This window comes from Lithobates pipiens, unplaced genomic scaffold (genome assembly GCF_037356315.1).
Source record: "Lithobates pipiens isolate NorthernLeopardFrog02 unplaced genomic scaffold, aLitPip1_a1.2 Scaffold_1, whole genome shotgun sequence".
NCBI classification, from domain to species: Eukaryota; Metazoa; Chordata; class Amphibia; order Anura; family Ranidae; genus Lithobates; species Lithobates pipiens.
Genome location: NW_027507685.1, coordinates 43,670,462 through 43,691,935, shown reverse-complemented (window position 1 = coordinate 43,691,935; position 21,474 = coordinate 43,670,462). Strand labels below are relative to the sequence as shown.

General features: G+C 43.0%; 1 protein-coding gene across 5 annotated transcripts in view; it reads right to left on the bottom strand.

The window, feature by feature from the left end:
* ARHGEF6 (Rac/Cdc42 guanine nucleotide exchange factor 6) overlaps nucleotides 1–21,474 on the bottom strand; it is a 174,645-nt gene that overhangs the window by 81,943 nt on the left and 71,228 nt on the right. For all 5 annotated transcript variants that reach the window (XR_013277464.1, XR_013277465.1, XM_077490420.1 and 2 more), the window contains exon 11: nucleotides 3,637–3,696. Coding sequence is in view for 3 of the 5 variants with exons in the window: in XM_077490420.1 (XP_077346546.1) it covers nucleotides 3,637–3,696 (60 nt within the window). In the remaining 2 variants the exon portion in view is untranslated. The remainder of the gene's footprint in view (nucleotides 1–3,636; nucleotides 3,697–21,474) is intronic.

Genomic DNA, 21,474 nt, shown 5'->3' with positions numbered 1-21,474 from the left:
GAGGACTCCCAGTAATGGGAGGGGTTATATGGGGGAAGTTCATACCTTAAGGGGCATGCCAGTGTCCAGCACCTGATATGCCGATATAACCCACATAGTTATTACCATGGCTCTGTGTCCACTGATGTAAGAAAATAAATATGCACTGTTACTGTAATAAAGACACAGGCAGGGAAGAGGTTAACATCCACGAAGATCAAAGGGTTAAATGTGTCCCTAGGGGTGCTTGCTAACTGTGGGGAGGTTGCTTGACTGGGGGAAGGCAGAGATCCGTGTTCCTGCTTAGGAGGAACACAAGATCTCCATCTTCTCTCTCGTCAGAACAGCAATCTGCCTTGTTTACATAGGCAGACTGCCATTCTGCCTCTCACGGGAACGATCGCAGGTGGCCGGTGGATCCACCGATTGGCTCCCCCTCTGTTCAATCAGAACGCGATTGTGCCCCTTGTGGTTATTGCACAAAATCTCGTACAGGTATGTGATTTTGCGCAATAGAGCTGACTTTCCACAGAACATGTACGTTAAAAGGTGGCTAAATGAGTAATAGAAATCTCTTCTAGTAACATATAGATGTATGTTTGGATCCAATGAGTCAAGGAAGGACTGGGCTAGAGGGACAGGGGCATTTCTCCCTGTGTCTTTACAAATAAGATATTTATACAAAATTACTCCATGCTTAAGACCGAACTACCACTGATGTATACTAAGAACAGCACTGATGAAATGCATTAAAGCAGAGGTCAGTGACATCAGGAGATTTTGCTCCATGCTCTTAGAGAAATCAGGAAATTAGGGTTCAGCTGCAATCCTCCCACCCATCCTCTCATACTGAAATATACTGGAACAACAATGTCTGGGGAATGCCCAGGAAAAAAACAAATATACTGGACCATTTTTGTCCAATCTGTGGCTCAAGGCGGTTATGAATGCAGCCCAACACAAAATGGAACCAGTTTCACCTGTTGGAGTATAAAGAAGGAAAAAAGTTGCACTTTATATTGTCTTTATTAAGTTTGATTTTGTATATTTCTTTTACTGTATCTGTGGCAAAGGTAACAACCTTAAGGCATTGGGAATAGATTATAGGATCCCACAATTTGTTCCGTTTTTTAACAGCCCTTGGCTTACACATCACAATGGGTGGTGCTTGGTTTCCTCCAGATAGAACATTTAGTACTGAGGCCAAACAGTTCAATCTTGGTTTCATCAGACCAGAGAATCTTGTTCCTCACGGTGAGTCTCCTTCATGTGCTTTTTTCCTTTCATGTGTTTTGCACTGAGGAGAGGCTTCCGTCTAGCCACTCTGCTATAAAGCCCAGATCTGGGGGCCGCAGTGATGACGGTCCTTCTGGAACTTTGTCCTGTTTCCACTCAGGATGTTTGGAGCTCAGTCAGAGTGACCATTGGGTTCTCGGTCACCTCTTCTATTAAGGTCCTTCTCCCACGATTGCTCAGTTTGGCTGAGTGACCAGCTCTTGGAAGAGTCCCGGTTGTGCCAAACGTCTTCCATTTGGGAATTATGGAGGCCACTGTGCTCTTGGAAAACTTCAGGGCAGCATTTTTTTTGTACCCTTGAAATAATCTAGTCTCTGGGCTCCTCTGCAGGCATTTCTTTACACCATATGACTTTCTCTGATACAGTATGCATTGTCAGCCGTGTGGCCCTTTTATGAAGAGGTGTGTGCCTTTCCAAATCATGTCTAATCAATTTCTGTAATTTAGCACAAGTGGACTCCAAGAATGGTGTAGAAACATCTCAGCAATATCAAGAGAAATGGGAGGCACCTGAACTACATTTCACTAAAGTGTTGTTGCAAAGGGTCTGAATATATATGCCGATGTGATATTTGAGTTTTTCTTTTTCATACATTTGCAAACATTTCTAAAATTCTGTTTTCACTTTACCATTATAGGGTACTAAGTTTAAATTAATGAATTTCAACAACTGTAATATCAGGCTGCAACATAACATTGAAAAAAAGTAATGGGGGCCTGAATACTTTATGAATGCACTGTATTTACAGTATTAATGTATGTGTGATGTACAAAATATGCTATAGGAATTCATAATCATTGCAGGAAAAAGTTGAATTAAGAATGACCTATTAGTTTGCTTTATTGCACATGGTTTTATATAATGATAGGTTTAGAAATCAGATATGTTGAGCTGATGGCCCCGAGTAGATATTCAGATATCGATTAGAGGTGCAACACCCAGTGGCCATTATATAGCAAACTAATCCCCGTCCAGATCTGTGATCACAGCATCTGCTAGGAGGAAGTACTCTAGCACCAACTTCCTTTGCATCTGGAGATGACACCATGGCTCTAAGCAACACAAAATAACCTGCACCGAGGTCTTACGTATAAAACATATTTTTTTATTTATGTTACAAATAACAAATATGGCAGTGTGAACTTAAATAACTCCATTCAAACCCCTAGGGGAGATTCAAAACAATAAGGGTCCTTTATAGACCCTGAGCTTGGAAGCTTAAAGCGGAGTTCCACCCAAAAGTGGAAGCTCCGCTTATCTGTCTCCTCCCCCCTCCAGTACCAAATTTGGCACCTTTCAGGGGGGAGTGGGTATCTGTTTTCCCCACATCCAAGAGATCTTGCCGTGGTGAGATCACTCGGAAGTTCGGTCCCCTCGTCCTTTCCCTGCTGGTAGGCCATTGCCTGCTTCCCCTTCAGGAAATGGCAGTGGTAGCACCCGAGAGCCAATGGAAACATCGGCTGGGGTTCCAACATTGCTGGATTCCAGGACAGGCAAGTGTCCTAATATTAAAAGTCAGTAGCTACAGTATTTGCAGCTGCAGGCTTAAAGCAGACGTCCAGTCCAAAAAAAAAAAAATTAAAAACCAGCTGCTACATACTGCAGTTGCTGGCTTTTAATAATAGGACACTGTGGGCTCCTTGAGGGTAGGGACCAATGTGAGTGTGTAATGTACAGGGATGGGGATAATTGTAGACACTCAGGTTGAACTGGATGGACTGGTGTCTTTATTCAACCTTACTATGAAACTATGACACGTACCTGTCCTGGAGTCCAGCGACGTCGGCACCGCAGCTGTCGCATGCTGCTGCCACCATTGCGGGTGGGGGTACCCGGCAGCGTTGAGAACTCTACTGCTTATGCGCGAGGCCTACTCCTCTCTCCTACTGGCCCGGCAACAGGGGAATATTGTGTCCCCCCGCCCCCCCCCAAAAAGGTGTCAATTGTGGCACCGGGGAGGGGGGGGCAAAGTCAGACAATCGGAAGTTCCACTTTTGGGTGGAACTCCGCTTTAATTTGTTGCTGGGGGGGCTAAAGTCCGCTTTATAGTATCCTTTGCGGTTCAAAACTATGCTTCACTTGCTATGGATTAAATGAAATTTACCTGAATGGCATTATAAAAATTTTTATCTGCTCCATGTGTTTTTACCGGCATAAAATGTGCACTGATCATGTATTTAATGGGGACATTTGTACCTTGTATGCACAGACTATAGTAAAGTAAATCTTCACATTCCTGTGTCAGCAATAACCCACACCGTCTAAGCAGAAATATTTCAGCTGTGTTTTTCTTTATTTACAGCCCCTATTACTATATTACTATATACAAAGACAATAGACATAAAACTAGACAAACCTACCACAAGAGTCTTGAAGGATGCTGTGACGCGGAGTACATCTTTATGATCTGGATGAGCTTCCTGTAAAGAAAGGAATATCATAATTATATCAAAATGTTTCAAAAGTAAAACACATTTGTAACTTAATCCTGCAGCTTAAAAACGCCACTCCATGTAATTCAATGGCCTCATACACACCATGGTGTTTATGAGCTGTAAAATGCATTGGCGTTTTTAAGCTCCAAAAAACCCCAGGACCAGCGCGTTCTGAGGCTCCAGAGCTAGAACTGTAAAAACACCAGATGCCGGTAGAAGGTGTTAAACGCAATTTAATGAGGCTTAACACTGTATACACAGCGTTAAGCCTCACAAAGCATTTCTCTGACATAATTTGGAGGCTGCGCCCCTTGTGACGTCATCAACTCATCATGCCCTAGGCGGTGACAATACAAGGGGGTGTGGCTTCCAAATTAAGTAAATCGGGTGGCCCCGCCCCATGCCAATATAAGTCATTGCATACGGTGGCCCCAGCATTACACTGGGAGATTGCATTTAGTCAACATCAGAGGAACACCAGGGAGAAGAGGTAGAAGACCTGGCAAAAGAGCGAGAAGACCCAGCAAAAAAGAGCGAGAAGACAGCGGAGAGAGAAGACAGAACAAAGAGAAGACTGCGCAGAGAGGAGAAGAACCGGAGATGGAAGAAGGACCGGCAGAGGGAGAAGATGTCGCCAAAAGAGCCGGAGCTGCCTAAATAAAATACTTTACTTTTTTTTAGGTGAATGGGTAAGGGTATGATGTTGGCAGGGCTCCCCTTCAAGATTCTCAGCACACAATGCGCCAGAAGTCAGATCAAGATAATCAAACTTGCGGTGCGACAATTTTATTCAAATCAATGGGCTCCGATAGGGAACCACTGATTTTGAGTAGAGGCAGAAAAACACGGCTGAAAGCTAGCACTGCAAAACGCAGATAAAATCGAGTTTTTATCTTTACAGCTTGTTTTTTTTAAACGTCCGTGTGTATGAGGCCTTGAATGTGGTTCACACCTATGCATTTTTTTAGTGCATTTTGCAGAAATGCATTACAGTCCATCTAACAGTTTCCTAGGGGACACGTTCCCATCTATGTGCTTTTCAGCTTCTGCGTTTTTGGAAAGGGCCTGACCTTTTCCTGATACACTTCAATGGACCCAAACCAAAAATCCAAGTTTTGCACTTTTGCATGCGCTTTGCGTGTTTTTTTTCTAATAGGAAAGGCTCCTTAACAAACAGTGAATAGCCGGTTGTTAAGGAGTGGGTGCCCGCCACATCCTTAACAACTGATGACTCATCAGCTGTCAGTGCAATTCCCTGCTGACAGATGAATGTAAACTAAAGAATGCTGGTATTAAACTTAAGAAAACTGTGTGGGCCCACCCCTCCCCCCATTGCCTTTAGGTCTGATGCTGATTTTAAGGGTTACCCCATGCCAAAATGTAAAGAAAAATGCCATGGGGCCCCCCTCAAAATACACACTGGACTCTTAACTGAGCATGTAGCATGGCAGACCAGGAAAGGGGGGGCGAGCAAACACCCCCCCCAGCCCATACCAGGCCACATGCCCCAAGCATGTTGATGAGGACAAAGACCCTGTGGTTATGGGGGTCTGCTGGGGTGGGGGGCTTATCGGAATCTGGAAGTCACCTTTAACAAGGGGGCCCCCAGATCCCAGCCCCCCACATATGAATGACAGCCGACGAGTCATTGGTTGTTAGGGACCGGCTATACACAGTTTGAAAAATGCATGAAAACGCATGCAAAAATGCACACACGCACCACAAAAATTGCATCAACTGCATAGAATGCATTTAGATTAAAAAAATAAAAAATAAAAAATCAGACTTTACAATTGCTTTAATTGAGCAAGCTGAATTTAGAAGCCGATTGGATACCATGCACAGCTGCACAGATTTTTCACTCTTTAGTTTTAGTAAATTAACCCCTATATGTTCTGTGCTGACGGGGGACTCAAACTATTTTATTTCCTTCCATCCGTGGTGGTTGGAAAGAACAATGCATAATGTAAGACCTGCTTAACTCATTTACATCCTCCATAGCATGTGATGCAGGGGCTTCTATAGAGAGATTAGAAATACTTGTTGGCTACCACAACGAACAATTTATGTATAGTGTAAAAATATAAAATTTTATTTCACCCGACTTTTCTGATGACCTCTTGTTTATTGACTTATATTCTGGTAGAGTGCCTTATATAGTAACTTAACATTTCTACTGTTATGCTAAATTGTACTGAACTACATCTACTGGCATCTTAATACCAATTTTACACAGTGGCAATCAGCTATTCAGAAGTAGAACCTGTCATTAACAGCTGTGTGTAAGCCATCTTCATGTAATACCTCAAGCCCACACTGCACTACAGAGATAAAGAAAGCATGAAAAGGTGTAATACAAATGTATTTATTACTATGCAAATGATCTATGGCTATTTACAGAGAATGCTGGGGGGAAAATTGAGTAGACTGGCCTGGCTTTCTACATACAGTAAATTTATGTCTTTCAATGGGTGACAGAGAAACACAGGAATACTATTTTTCCATGGGACTAACAGCAAGAAGTAGAAAATATACAAAATTATAATTTCATGTTTCATACACTCACTTCTGATCCTTTTACATTTAAAGAGGAAGTAAACTCCCCTTGTTTGTTTGTACAAGTAAGCCTATAATAAGGCTTACCTATAGTTACTGTAAGAATCTCCTAAAGTGTTGGCTCCCTGCGTGGAAGTGACGTCATCGTGGCTTTGGCCAATCACAGCGCCAGAGCCCGCAAACCAGGAAGAAATACCGGGGAAGATGACACCCGTGTCAGCGGGCACAAGAAAAAAAAAAAAAATACTGTTGGAGCGGGGACCCTTCATCTTGCAAGAACTAAAAGCTTATTTTTGTCCAATGGTAAAGAAATAAGGAGTATTATCTTCTTTACTCCTGCATGGTTTATATTTACATACTAGGGTTTATTTACTAAAGGCAAATCCACTTTGCACTGCAAGTGCACTTGGAAATTCAGTCGCTGTAGATCTGAGGGGGGCATGCAAGGAAAATAAAAAATAGAATTTTTATTTGCACATGACTAGATGATAGAAATCAGCAGAGATTCCCCTCGTTTCAGATCTTCCCCTGAGATTCACAGCGACTGCACTTCCAAGTGCACTTGTAGTGCAAAGAGGAATTGCCTTTAGTAAGTCAACCCCATTGTGTTTGGTAAGGTTGGATAAGGACACCAGGCCTTCTCGTCCTCAGCGAGCATGTGTATTTATGTCACTACCATTTTCCCTGTGTATGTACACAGTGTTTGCTAAGAAAGTGATCTAAACGTTTTTTTTAATTCATACACTCCCTGCTGACACCTACCTCCTTCACATACAACGCATTGCAGTGTACGTGATGATGCCAAATGCCTGCCTACAGCCTGGAGTGCCAGAGGGAGAATAGGAGAGCACCGGAGCAGTGGTAGGTTAGATAATACAGCCCCATTATCTTTCCCAGACTTTAGAATCTTAAACCCTTTGCAGCGCAGGGAGCCCCACTACAAAGGGTATTTTTCTTCCATCCCAAAGTTGGGCTTTAAGGTTTGTTAAACTATCCACACAGGAAAACAATCCAGAGCTAGTGCTCTGGTGTTCCTGCTTTTGATCATTTCTTTACAGTTTTTACAGAGTCAACAAAATGGTTTCCTGGCGCATCACAGTAGCACACAACCTGACAGGATTGGTTAACTATAAATTTGAAAGAGACACCCCGCTTCATTCTCTTTTTTAGCCTCACCTGACAAGATTGGATGGATATCGCACCCCTTACCGCATTCACCCACCAGGTCAAGCCTCTTCTGGATGGAAGTCTCTCTTGCACAGTCTCTAAAGGAGCTTTTATGGCGCGAACCCCAATCTGGTGGTCTCGGGGGCACATCTTTCTGGCATTTACAAGCTTTAAAGAAGCTTACACACTTGCAATGTCCTCCTCCCTTTTTCCAGCACAAAGATTTTATAAACCTTCATCTTTTTGCCTGGTCATTCTGGGCTCTGTAGTTCCTTGGGCAGCAAAGATCTCTTTCCAACATGGCAGCCGCGTCCTCTGCCAAGCTCTGTGCATTCGCCGGAGGAAGTGAGGTAGCCAGGCAGATCTTCCTGCCCTTTTCCAATATGGCGTGGGTGCCGGCAGATTGCTTCTGCATGTGCGAGATGACGTCACTTCACCGCGATGGCAGCGGCGGATATAAAAAGCCCTGTATTCCTGTCAGTGTAGCGCTGGCTGGTTTAGATACTGCTGCTACACCAAGAGTCTGGCATACTTCTGCCACTTTCAGGTATTTCCCTCCTCCCTGTTTTTTTGTATTTGTACTTTTTCCTGGACCTAGTATTTGGTATGCCTTTCCATACTACCTCCTTTTTCAGATACTATTCCCTATTCACTGCTCATGGAGGCCACTGCCCAAGCAGACCACCCTCAGTGTGTAAGGAAAGAGGTGTCCTCCATGTTTTGGTAAGTACCACTACCATGTCTAAATCAGCAAACGCCAGACATAGAGGCCACTCAAGCCATGCCTTAAGCCATAGAAGATCTAGGAGAAGCCGATCAAGATCCTCATCACGTCATCGACACTCACATCCCAGCCGCTCACGACACAGGAGGTCAAAGTCATCCCATCGCAACAGGAGTTATCACACCTGCCCTGCAACAAATGCTTGCTGGGTGTCCAACGCTCCAGCCTTTCCAGAGAAACTTGCCTGCCATGCATGCTTCAATGAAGCAACCAAGGAGAATTCAGACGCAAGGGAGGCAACAGACCTCATCAGGGAGTCTGTGCGAGAGTCTATCCTCGAGACATCAGCCCCCGAAGCAGATAAGGCAGGTCCAAGCATGTCTTCCGCAGCTCCCATTCCTTCTGCAGAACCAGAGTCAGCTTCAGAAAATGAAGTTCCGGAAATGTTGCCAGGTTTCGACTTTACCTTGGTCGAACCTTTTACAAGATCAGTGAAAGAGGCCATAGGGTGGGAAGAAACTAAAGAAGTTCCCCGCAAAGTCCAAAAATATTTCCCCAATTTTAAGAAGGAACCAGAGTCCTTTCCTTTCATAGAGGAATTTGAAGACCTCATTAAGGGTGAGTGGTAGAGATCAGCTAAGAGGTCCAACCTTAACAGACTAGCAAAACGGTATCCTTTAAAAGGAGCCTAATGTAAATTCTCTAATCCACGCACCTGTTGTCGATACCTCTTTAATGCGACTTGCAAGACACGTCAACTTACCAAATCGAGGATGCAGTAACCTTCTGTGACGTACTGGACCGGAAGATTGATTTAGATTTGAGAAAGCATACTCTACGGCAGGCAGTGCTTGTAGGCCAGCAGTTGCTACAGCGGTGCTTAGTAGATCGATTGCTGGATGGTTTGCCAATATAGAAAAGTCTCTATGCGAGTGGGGCTGACCACAAGATGATAATTGGCTCCCTTCAGGAGCTGAAGCTGGCAAGCGATTTTGTCACAGAAGCCCCAGTGGTTATCATCAGATCTTCCACCAGCGCAATGTTGACATTGGGTATGGCAAGGAGAGCCTTGTGGCTTAAGCCGAGGGTGGCAAACGCTGCATCAAAAACAAATTGGTGCAAAATCCCATATGATGGAGTTAACCTTTTCGGATCAAAATTGGATTCAGCAATTTCAAAGGTGACGGGAGGGAAATCATGACTGGCCCCTTCTGACAGAAGACCAAAACCTCAGAAGGGTCCTTCCTATAGGCACAACCTCACAGAAAAGTATAGAGAGGGAAAGACATATAGGCCAGATATCATGTAAAAAACATTATAAACACGCAGTCATTCTTTTTTAGGCTTCAAAAATCTAAGACCACCCCGACAGGGTAACAACAGAAATCTTTTTGAAGGTGCGCCCGTCCTTCCTGTGCAAGTGGGAGCCAGGCCCGAGGAGTTCATACAGGTTTGGACGGAGCACATAGTAGATGCATGGGCACTTTCCACAATAAAGTTTGATCACAAATGGAGATTCATAAACAGATTACCCGGGAACCATTTTCAGCCAACCAGACTGCCATCACCAGACAAGAGAAAGGTACTGCTAAAGTATGTGGTAGAGTTAAAGCAAAAGAAAGCAATCCTGGAGGTGACAACACCCCAAAGAGAGAAGGGGTATTATTCCCCTCTATTCGTAGTAAAGAAGAAAACTGGGGATCCTTGTTGGATTTAAAAAGTCAACAAAAGAATGCAGATCAAAGCCTTCAAAATGGAAAGCCTCGAGTCAATACTGTTAGAAATCAACTTAAAAAACTGTATGCTATCCGTAGATTTATTGGATGTCTACCTACACGTGCCTATACACCCTGCCTTTCAAAGATACCTTAGTTTCTTGGTCAACCACCAGCATTTTCAGTTTCAGTGTCTACCATTAGGCATCTCTTCTGCCCCCAGAACTTTTACCAAGATTCTACTTCCAGTAATCACATTTTTCAAGGAAAAAGGTCTGAGGTTGCATCATTATATGGGCAACATTCTGATTTTAGCAGACAGCCGAGAAGCATTGATTCATAATCGGAGTATACTACTCACGACACTCCAGAACTTCGGTTGGTTAATCAACTGGGAAAATAGCAACCTTCAGCCCACATAAAACATGATCTTTCTGGGGGTAGAACTAAATATCCAGTCGAACAAGGTACAGCTCCCTCATGAAAAGGTAATTCCCTTAATCCAGAAGATAAAAAAGTTAATGACAGCATCCTGAGCATCCTGGGCTCCATGTCTGCCACTTTGCAATGATCCAATGGGTGCAATGACACATGAGAATGCTATAAACCTTATTTCTCAGTCAGTGGGATGGAGTATCAATGCTTCAGACAATTTCCACTCACAGGAATGTGAAACAGACAATATGGTGGTGGATGCATACCTGCAACCTCAGGAAGCACAGACCTATAGTCCCTCCAGAGTCTGAGGGGGGCCCACTACCAAGATCAAGTAACCCAGGGACAGTAGCAGTTCTGCGCACAGGAGGTAGTGTTGAATATTCTAGCTTTTCAAGCCCTCCTAGCCTTGGGATCATCCTTCAAGGGGAAGAATGTCAATTTGGATGGACAACAAAGTGGCGGTGGAGAACATTCAGAGACAGGGAGGTACCAGAAGCAATACATTACTGGAGGAAGTTCGCCTCAGAATGGGCCCAATTGTATCCAACGAATCTGAGAGCGGTGTACGTCGTTCCGACAGCACAGAACCTGCTGGCCGACTGTTTTTTGACAGGAATTCCTGTCAAAACGAATAGTCTCTCAACCACCACGCTTTCAGTCTCCTGACCAAAACTCCTAAAATCGATCTGGCAGTGACAACTATGAAAGACAATTGCCAGAGGTTTCTGTTGAGAGCAGCATACCCATCAGCCAAGGGAGTAGACTGCCTTCTCCACCCACAGAACTTTCAACTAGGGTACATATTTCCACAACACCACTAATTGCGAGATTCCTCTACAGGCTCAGGAGGTCATCGCCTGCAGTGATAACAGTAATCTCTTTTTGGCCGAGGAGACCCTGGTTCAAGACCCTTTTGCAACTCAGTCTGAAAGATCCACTACCTCTCCCAGTGACTCAGGATCTACTTTATCAAGGGCAGTTCCTTCATCCGGCTCTGGAGAAACTGCACCTGATGGCATGGAGATTGAGAGGAATAGATTACTTCAGGGTAGGAAAAGGACCACCAACACCACTTACGGTAGGATATGGGAAAGATGATCATCTATGGCTCAGCAGAATAACTGGAACCCACTATTGCCAAAGGCACCACAGATTTCTCCAAGCAGGCCTAGCTAACGGTCTAAGCTCAAATACCCTAGAGGTGCAAGTTTCAGCATTATCTGCAAAAACAGGCTTCAGATGGTCCTCACATCCTTTTCTGATTCAATTTATGAGGGCATGCTTAAAGATCAGGCCTCCAAGAAGGCCGTTTCCAGCATGGGATTTGTCAGTACTTCTGAACGCACTTTCAGATTCCCCTTTTCATCCAGCTGACTCTCTCACAGTGGGACTTAACACTAAAGCTAACCTTTCTCATCACCACTACCTCAGCCAAAAGTGTTTCGGAAATGCAAGCTTTAATAACAGAACCCTACATGGTCTTTTATCCAGACATGGTGGTAGTGAGATGCTTTATTCCAAAGGTGGCAATATCTTTTAATTACAATGAGGACATCAATCTTCCAATTTTTACAAACGATCAGGTGGAACCACATGCCTTACATATAAAATCCGCTATTAGCAGTTACCTGACGGCTATAGCCTCCTTTTGAAAAATGGACAATCTATTGGTAATTCCTCATGGGAACAGAAAAGGACACACACTAGCCATAATGCGATAGTGCGAGGTGATGCCATGTGTCCTTTTCAGTTCCCATGAGGAATTACCAATAGATTGTACATTTTTCAAAAGGAGGCTATAGCCATCAGGTAACTGCTAATAGCAGAATTTATATGTAAGGCATGTGGTTCCACCTGATCGTTGGTAAAAATTGGAAGATTGATGTCCTCATTGTTCATAGTTCATAGTCATGAACTCTTTTGAAAAATGGACAATCTATTAATAATTCCTCATGGGAACAGAAAAGGACACATTGCATCACCTCACACTATCGCATTGTGGCTAGTCAACTCCATTAGGAAGACCTATGCCATTCAACAACTTCCGGTACCCGAAAGCATTAAAGCTCACTCAACCTAGTGCAGTGGCAACTTTATGGGCAGTGTATTACAGGGCTTCGCCGGAAACAATCTGCAAGGCAGCGATCTGGTCATCCAGACATACATTTATGTCCCACTATAGCGTGGATTCGGCCCAATTATCAATGGTAGATTTCAGAAGATCCGTTATTCAGGCCAATTCTTCAGCTACATGTTAAATACATACTACTTTTTTTGCACCCACCCGACTGGCAATTTCCCAGTGTGTGCTTCCATGATGCGTCAGGAAAATGGAAAACTGTATACTCACCTTTACGTAATTTTCCTTTCCTGACGTATCTTCATGGCAACCCACAGCATCCTGCCCTTTTTAGATGATAGATACAGAGAACGAAGTGGGGTGTCTCTCTTTCAAATTTATAGTTAACCTATCCTGTCAGGTTGTGGGGACGGGGCTACAACCCAGTGTGTGCTGCCATGAAGATTCATCAGGAAAGGAAAATTACGGAAAGGTGAATAAACAATTTTCCATTTTCTGTGCACCCTTGAGGAGACATGCGTTTTTCTGTTGCAAAAAATGCAGGTCTCTGAACATAGTGTGAGCAAGAAAGATGTTCCATACCTCATTTAACATGCAACAACCATAGTAATTCTCACATATTAGAAGTAAGCTGATACAACCGAATCCACTGTCTGATTGCATCATAACTGAAGCACAGTATTCTGTGAGTAAGCTATATTTTAGGATTAGCGCATTTATTCAGCTGTTATCACAGGTAATAATGTACAGCACAGCATGGTGAGTACCTGGGAAAGAGCTTACACTGCCCTTTCCCAGGCACTCACCTGGGGAGTATGAAGTACAACCTCTGATCTGTTGTACATTAGAAGCTGTGATAGCAGTTACATAAATGGGCTAATGGGATAATCTCGGAAAGCAGCGGAGTGCTGGGACTATTATTTTTAGTTACATTATTTATTTATCACATACAGTAAAGCTATAGATCAGGGATCTCCAAACTTTCTGAAAAAAGGGCCAGTTTACTGTGCTTCAGACATTAGGAGGACCGAATTGTGCCCAGTGGGAGTAAACAATTCCTGATCTTTTGGTTAGGGGAGAAACAGTTGGGATAAGCAAGAGGAATAGTGTGCCATTGCTGGTGTCAGTGGCAGGAATAATGCTTCATGGACTGGATAAAAGCAAGCAAAGGGCTGCATCCGGCCCCAGAGCTGCAGTTTGGAGACCCCTGCCTAAAATGGTCTGTGTTCCAAAATACCATAGTCTTATGTACCAGGGCTCAAAATTTCAAGTCCTGAGCTACTAGCCAGGCCTTAAAAAAGGTTACTCGCCACCAGTTGCCCCACAAAACCCCTACCCTGCCCCTAAACGCGCCCATGTAACTTATATCATGAAATTACACGGTTAAATGTTTTATACAGGATTATAATACAAAAATATTTAAAACAACAACTTTAACAATGTTAACATAAAGCATCAGCTTCAAAGCTCCCCTTTACATCACAGTCCACAAAGTTGTCCCTTACATCAGAGTCTACAGTATTCCCCCTAACATTATGGTTTACATCAACGTTTCCCTTTGTGTTAGGGTCTGCAGAGTTCCCCTTATGCCTGAATACTTTTTAGCCCTTGTGTGTGGGTAGATGTGCCAACTGGCTCTGCCATAGCACATCTACCCAGCACTAGAGGGGCAGGAGACTGTCTAAAGCAGGACTAAAGATCCACTTTAAAGGAGATTGTACAGTGTATGGCCATGTTACAGGAGACTGTACAATCTGATTGGACAGCGTTTGGCCATCTGCAATCAGATTGGACAGTGTTTGGCTATCTGCTCTCTATCCTCCTGTCAGAATGCAGCCTGGTATTGGTCGGCAGATGTGGAACTACAAGTCCCAGCACTCTACAGGCATGTAGGGGGTAGAAGCACAGCTCCTGTAGACAATCCGACTGGACATTATTGGTGACCTACAATTCCAAGCATGCCTTGGCACTGCTCCGCACTAAGGGTCCTCTGGGACTTGTAGTCCTCCCTCTCCCTGGCCGGTCTTACCTTCTGGTGGAGATAGCTGTATCACCTCTACCTGGTTTCAAGTCCCTGCTCTATGGTTCCCCTGTACTCATCCTCCTCTGGACACACTGTCTAGGGCTTTGTGGCGGCAGCTGGTGCTCATGTGATACCTCCACAATCAGGCCACCGTGTCTCCAGCCCAGCTGCCGCTGCTGTAGTCCAAAATTTGTAAAAGGCGCCGCAGTGACATTGCCAACCATACACCTGGCTGCCCACCCCGTCTGTGCCCAGGCTGGTCTCAGAACTGCGCCTGCGCAGTTCCAAAGCCTGCCTGCGGACATATTTTTTTTTACAGGCAGCAGCTGTCTATAATGGATGATTGGCAGCCTTGCTCCATGCTCACCCTCAACTTATTTCCACTCGCCAAATGCGGGTGGAAATTTTGAGGGCTGTTATGTACTAAAGAGAAACTGAAATGGTTTGGGATTTTAAATTTTTTTTGTTTATGCGTGTGCATTGGCACCTGTGAAAGGCTTCCTTGAAGCACTCCATGGATTGTTTTTGAAGAGGAAACACTGCAAAAAGTATTTCCTTTTTGCTTCTCTTCTGCTAACTGAAACAAGCCATGGGGGGCCATGGGGGTAGGTAGGAGCAGGAGTCTCTGACTCATTCACTAGCTTGTAGATATGTCAGCTTGAGCTATTGAGCTCTGTAAGCAGCAGTAAGGAAAAATAAAAAAAAAAACAGCTGGGTGCTCAAAGTGACCCTAATCGCTAGAAAAAACAAAACAGTATAACTAAAGGCAAAACTCTTTTTCCTAGTTTTGGATAGAGTGTAGAGGGATTAGAATACTTGTTCATTTTTATTGCAGTCTGTGTCTCCGTTGGGAAGATTCAACCTCTCCATTTGTCCTGTTTACCAGTATCGTTGAAAGTGAAAGTAGACAAAAATCCCAAATTCCTAGGTTGTCCCCAGAAAAGTTAGATGGGAAACCTTCCAATGCGGACACTAACACTGGTGACCTGGGGAATTCCCCTCATTTACAGGGATTTCCTCTCTGTTTGGCTATGGGACAGGAAGTGAAATCCCTACAAAAAGGTGACACAGATGGCAAAAAAAAAAAAAAAAAATGTGACAGGGGTTATAACCCTCTCTTACTTTTTTCTTAATTTTGGATATATACTTTAAAAAGACAGCCTTTATCGTTTATTACCCTTTGTTCCTCGAACCAGCACTGCTTGGTTGTACTCAAGTGGGCTTTAAAAGTATTTTTAGTTACACTTCCTATACCAATTGCCCATCTCATATCAGTTATGCCCTATGTCTCATAACAATAACCTATGTCTATTTTGTATGTAGCAGCAGTAAAGAGGAGCCTACATGTTTTTTTTTTTCACTTTGCTATAGTTGGCAAACTGGTGGGGAGGGGGGTCATTAAGAAAAACAGTTTCTTTGCACTCAGGGCCGACCAAACCTAGCCTATCTGATCTGGGGGTGCAGTAAAAAAATTCAGGGGGCATATTGTCAACAGTGTGAGAGAGACGCAGGGAACCACTATTACCTTTTCACGTGCCACGTTTCTTTAAAAACAAATTCACAACCCGGAAGTAAAATTTAACAGGTAGTGCAGAGACCGTGTAGAAGTGAATGGGGAATGTTAGCCATGTGAATGATTAAAACCGAACCTGTGCCCCCTTTCATTAGCTGTCCCTATCAGACCCCTCACTTTCAGGGGTCCTTATCACAGTCCCTCTTTACATCAGGGTTTCCAACAGAGTGCCCCCTTTAATCAGCTATACCCATCAGAGTCCCCATCAAAGTACCCCCTTACATCAGGTGTCCTCATCGGAGTGCCCCTTACTTCAAGTGCCCCTTTACATCAATTGTCTCTATGAGTGCCCCCTTACATCAATAGTCCTCATTACAGTGACCCCTTACATAAACTGTCTGCATAAGAGTGTCATCTTACATCAACTGTCTGCCTTAGAGCACCCCCTTACATAAGTTGTCCCATCAGAGTGCCCCCTTAACAGCAACTGCCCTCTCAGAGTGCCCTTTACATCAATTGCCCTCATTAGAGTCCCCTTTAAATAAATTGCCCCCATCAGGATGCCACCTTACATCAATTTCCCCCATCAGGGTGCCCCTATATATCAACTGACCCCATCAGGGTGCCCCCTTACATCAATTTGCCCCATCAGGGTGCCCCCTTACATCCATTGTCCCCATCAGAGTACCCCTTACATCAAAATGTCCCCATTAGAGTCCCCCTTACATCAAAATGGCCCATCAGAATCCACCTTACATAAGTTGCCCTATTCGGACTGACTAATGGATCAGATCAGTTGATGCACTCTTGGAGATCTAAGAGGATACAACTTATCTAGAAGGGAGGGATGGGGTGGGCTGTAATATGGAAAGCAATGTCCTAAATTTGAATTAGCAAATACAAAACCATGTTCATTCACATTTATTTTTGGATCATGTTGCATATCACTGCACATCCTGTACGGTTTTTTACCTGCTTTTATTCCCCAGTTCAATTCATGACTGCAATAGGAATTTATGGGTGAGCGAGGCAATGGCACTTGACAGCTGACTAAAAGGGAGCAGAATTAAGCAACAGCAGAATAGAAATGGGGAACCTGTATAGAGTTGATACTTATAATTCATGGGACGGTAGAGGCACACAGGTAAGAGCTAGCACAACTACAGAAAACATTTACAAGTTATCTGCACTATAAATAATGTGCTTACTTTAAAGTGACACTAAACTCTGGTTAAATTTGTTTTATTCTTTTCAAGTATGCATTCTGCCTCCTCCAAATTCCTTCCAAATGTTTTGTTTCTGTTATCTAAATTACTATTAGAAGTTGGCAGAAAAACAGAGTAAGAAACTATTTAGTGCAAAATAGATTACAGGACCATTAAGTAGAGGATGTGTATGAACAATATTTGGAGAATAAGGATATTGCTTAGTGTCAGTTTAAGCTTTCTTAGGACACACCAGGTTCACTTTAACACCTCCACAGGCTATTCTGCCAGCAGTCTCATGATAACAAACAGCATTGAGGAATATCATAATAAAGTGTGCTAAAAATGTACAATGAAAAACTTCAGAATTGAAAGAGCAAAGTATTTAGCCGCCTCCCACACCTTCTTTATTCATAGCATTGTGGTTATTACTGTACGGATTATTCAAATAAATCAAAAGGAAGTGAAGTAGTTCTGTTCATGTTGCTTTATAAAAATAACAAAAATGTCATACTTTATAGTGGCTTAAGCTTTCCTAAATGTAGCCTCTCAAGTTAGACGGTATAGAACTTTACAATTGTAATAATGTTTGCACTTGATTTCATCTGGTTACAGCTGGCACAAGGTCCTCTGGGCCCCAAGGCCAGGTGCCAACGTGCCTCCCCTTAAGCTCTTTAGTTTTGCACTGCAAGATCAGTAAAAAATAATAATAATAATAGGGGAAGGGAATGAATGAGTTAATCATATAATAGGGGTTAACTAAAATGTTAAATACAAATTGTAGAGTAACAAAAATAAAAATTGGTGTTAACTACACATTTTATTTTGTAATCTGTCTAATTTATAAAAGGCAGAAGAATCGTTCAAAACAAAAGGAAAGACACTCACCAAAAAAAAAAAAAAAAAACTTATTCATATTTATGAATGTCAAATGATGCACAGACCGTTCACCTGATGGCACGACAGGTCCAACGTGTTTCACCTCTCACAGGAGCCGAGTCATAGGAGGTGTAAAACGCATTGGAGATGTCATGAGACCCTGGCTTTAATGGCGAGTGCCTCTTCTGCCTAAGCCCTGGTGACGGTTCTTATTAATATCCGATGTTGGCTGTTTTTTATCTTCCAATACACTAGGCCTCATTTTCCATCTGATGACCTACATACCATACATCGCCATTTGCAAAAGGAGTGACCTGATCTTATTCCAGCTTTGTAAAGCAGAGGAAAAATTCAAAGCATTCTGTCAGCCATGTCCAAGTCAAGACTTATGACCCGACTACACTATAAAGTAAAAATGCGCCTCCAGGTCCGCATAGAATACCAGATCTTCACAAAGGAAATAAAAACACCTGCAATGTATAGTATGCATACTATGCAACTAACATTATCTATTAAAAGATATCTTCAACAGCATACTTCCCGTGTGATGGATCGTCCACCAAAGCAGCCAGGATGAAACATCAATCTTTCTTTCCTATTAAAGCATTTTAAGAAACTACCTTTAAAAGGCGCTATATAAAATAAAGTTTATTATTATCTACAGTACATCCCCCCCCCCATTGTAGAGAATATGTTGGCAGCCTGGCACCAAACTTTCAATATCTTTTCCTCTTTGCCAACCTGTGAAGAATTTGCTGTCACCAATGTGCAGTCCTTATTTGGCCACCCTGTATTCTATCTACGCTCAAACTGCTCTTGCTTCAAAAGATAAGGCAAATCGATTTGCTTCGACTTCGACATCAACTTTTATTGAGTAAATTAAATGCACACGTTCAATACATCAGCTCAGTACAACAAACAAATGGATTTGGGATCCTAATTAACCTTTAGAACAGTTTGCAACTTTCTACCTAAAAAACAATTATCAGATTTTGACAGAGTAGGGAAGAATAAAAACCCAGGTCAGGAGAGAATATATATATATATATCCATCTCTGTCTCCCCGAAAAGATTTCCCTTCACTCTCTGTCCTGTAGACACATGAGGAATGGAGGGAAGACGTGTCCAAAATTAATAAATTGACGAGTATTCCTATTGCAATATTTCCCTTCTATTCCTGCTTTAGTGAGATGTCAAAGTTGTGGATTTTCCCTTGCTGGAAGTCCCCAGTCCCCAGCAACATCTCACCATGCTGCATAAATATCTCTCTGGTCTCTTCTGCATGTTAGTGCTTCCTGTAACCAATCTGTCAAAGGGAGGTTGTCTTTGTTTTATTATTTCACTGACGTACTTTTACTTGTTATGTTTACTGCGGGCTGTGAGATTTAGCATGGCTTAAAATAAAACATAGCTTACATAGACATATAGGGCTACTTGCATATCTGTATATATATATATATATATTTGTGTGCTTGCAAAAAAAAAAACTGTAAATCTTAGTGACAAAAAACTAAAACAAGTAAAACAAATGCAATAAAAACTCCATTAGATTGAACAGACAGCGCCATCTAAAATCACCAATCCGAGTAGGATGTGTAACAAGCTCCAACCAAACAATAAAAAGTGTGCTATCCTTGTGATAGGTATAAGCTATCACATCAGAGAAAATAAAAGTGCATTAAAGCGGAGGTCCACCCTAAAGGGGACCTTCCCCCTCCGGCACCACAATTGGCACCTTTCGGGGGGGGGGGGGGGGGGTGCAGGTACCTGTACAGTACAGGTATCTGCACCCACTTCCGGCATAGATTCTGCAGAAGGTACGCCCCTTTCCGCAGAATCTACTCCCCTTTCAGAAGGTCCCCCGCTGCCTGCTGGGAAACACACGGATCCCAGAGACAGCGGGGACCATCCTTATTGCGCAGCGTGACTCGCGCATGCGCAGTAGGGAACCGGAAAATGAAGCCGAAAGGCTCCACTTCCTGATTCCCATACCCAAGATGGCGGCGGCAGCACCCGAGAGACGATCGGCTTCGCGTGCCGACATCGCAGGCGCGCTGGGCGGGTAAGTGTCATTATTTTAAAAGTCAGCAGCTGCAGTATTTGTAGCTGCTGGCTTTTAAAAAAAAAAAAAAACGGCGGACTCCCGGCTTAAACATATGATGCACTCATCCCAAATTGACATATCTATACAAATAAAGTCCATAAAAAACGTGCAAACACTTGCAAAAAATGTACATACACATATATATATATATATATATATATATATATATATATATATATATATAACATGCACCACCGAAGAAAGAGTGCTCCCAAAAGGAAACACCATAAGCCATTACATGAGTTCCTTACCAGCTACTCTGATCACACAAGGGGAGACCATCAGACGCCTTGCTGCATAGCAGCCATATATTCCACAATCTTGCATTCAAAGGTTCCATGATCTCCTAAGGCAAGATGGACTCCATGGGAGGAAGTTAAAGTACAGAGCAAAATCCACAAGGTGTAGAATTTCACCAAAATACCTCATATCCCCAGACGACACTCGTTACAGAGAAACACATTGGGAGGGTCTCACACGTGACGCTATACCGCAAGTCTGTCTGACTGCTTGGACCTGCTGGTTGTTTGTAACACATGCTGTGCAATTCCTTCAAAATTGTAAATGTGATTTTATCATTTTATAAAAAGGTTGGTGAAATACTAGACTATGTGCATTTCCCTCTGTACTTTAATTTCCTCTGTGGAGTCTATCTTGGCTATCTTGGCTTAAGAGATTGTGGAACCTTTGCATGCAAGATTGTGTATAGAGACACTTAATTGTGCATGAATTTGGTGCCGTCCTCGCTCTTTGCCAGGCTTTGGGTCCCTGGCGCCAGCATATCTATTGTGGGAAGCTGGTTGTGATTTCTTGTGGCCTCGCAGTCGGCTTGCTGCTGCACATGCACAAGTCGCATTTCTCTTTGTGAATTGTCCCGCAGCTTCTTAGGACCTGTGATGTGTCTCAATGGGTGACAGTCCTTTTCTTCCATCACTGGATTGGATTTAGCTTATATATATGTTTCTGTTACGTTAGCACTGTAATTTTCATGGATTATATATTATATATATCTGCCTGAGTATTGTGCCAGCAGCTTTGTTCTTTTCACTGCATGTAGTGGACTTCAGCGTGGGAGCTTTTGATTTCTTTCCATTACTGTATATGTAACTATGCCCAATCTATCGTATACATAACAATGTTCTTTATAATGCCATAAGTACACTTAGAAATACATATGGCATCATAAAGCTTTATTATTTTTTATAAATTTGCTGTTAGGTAAAATCCTAAATAGCACTCTTACAGAAGCGTGCAAATTAAACCTCCAAGGTCTGAAATATTTGGAAATTGTTCAATGCTCTACAGTGTCAATATAGTGATGACCTTTTATTCTTGGACTTCTAGTCACCTGTAAGCCCT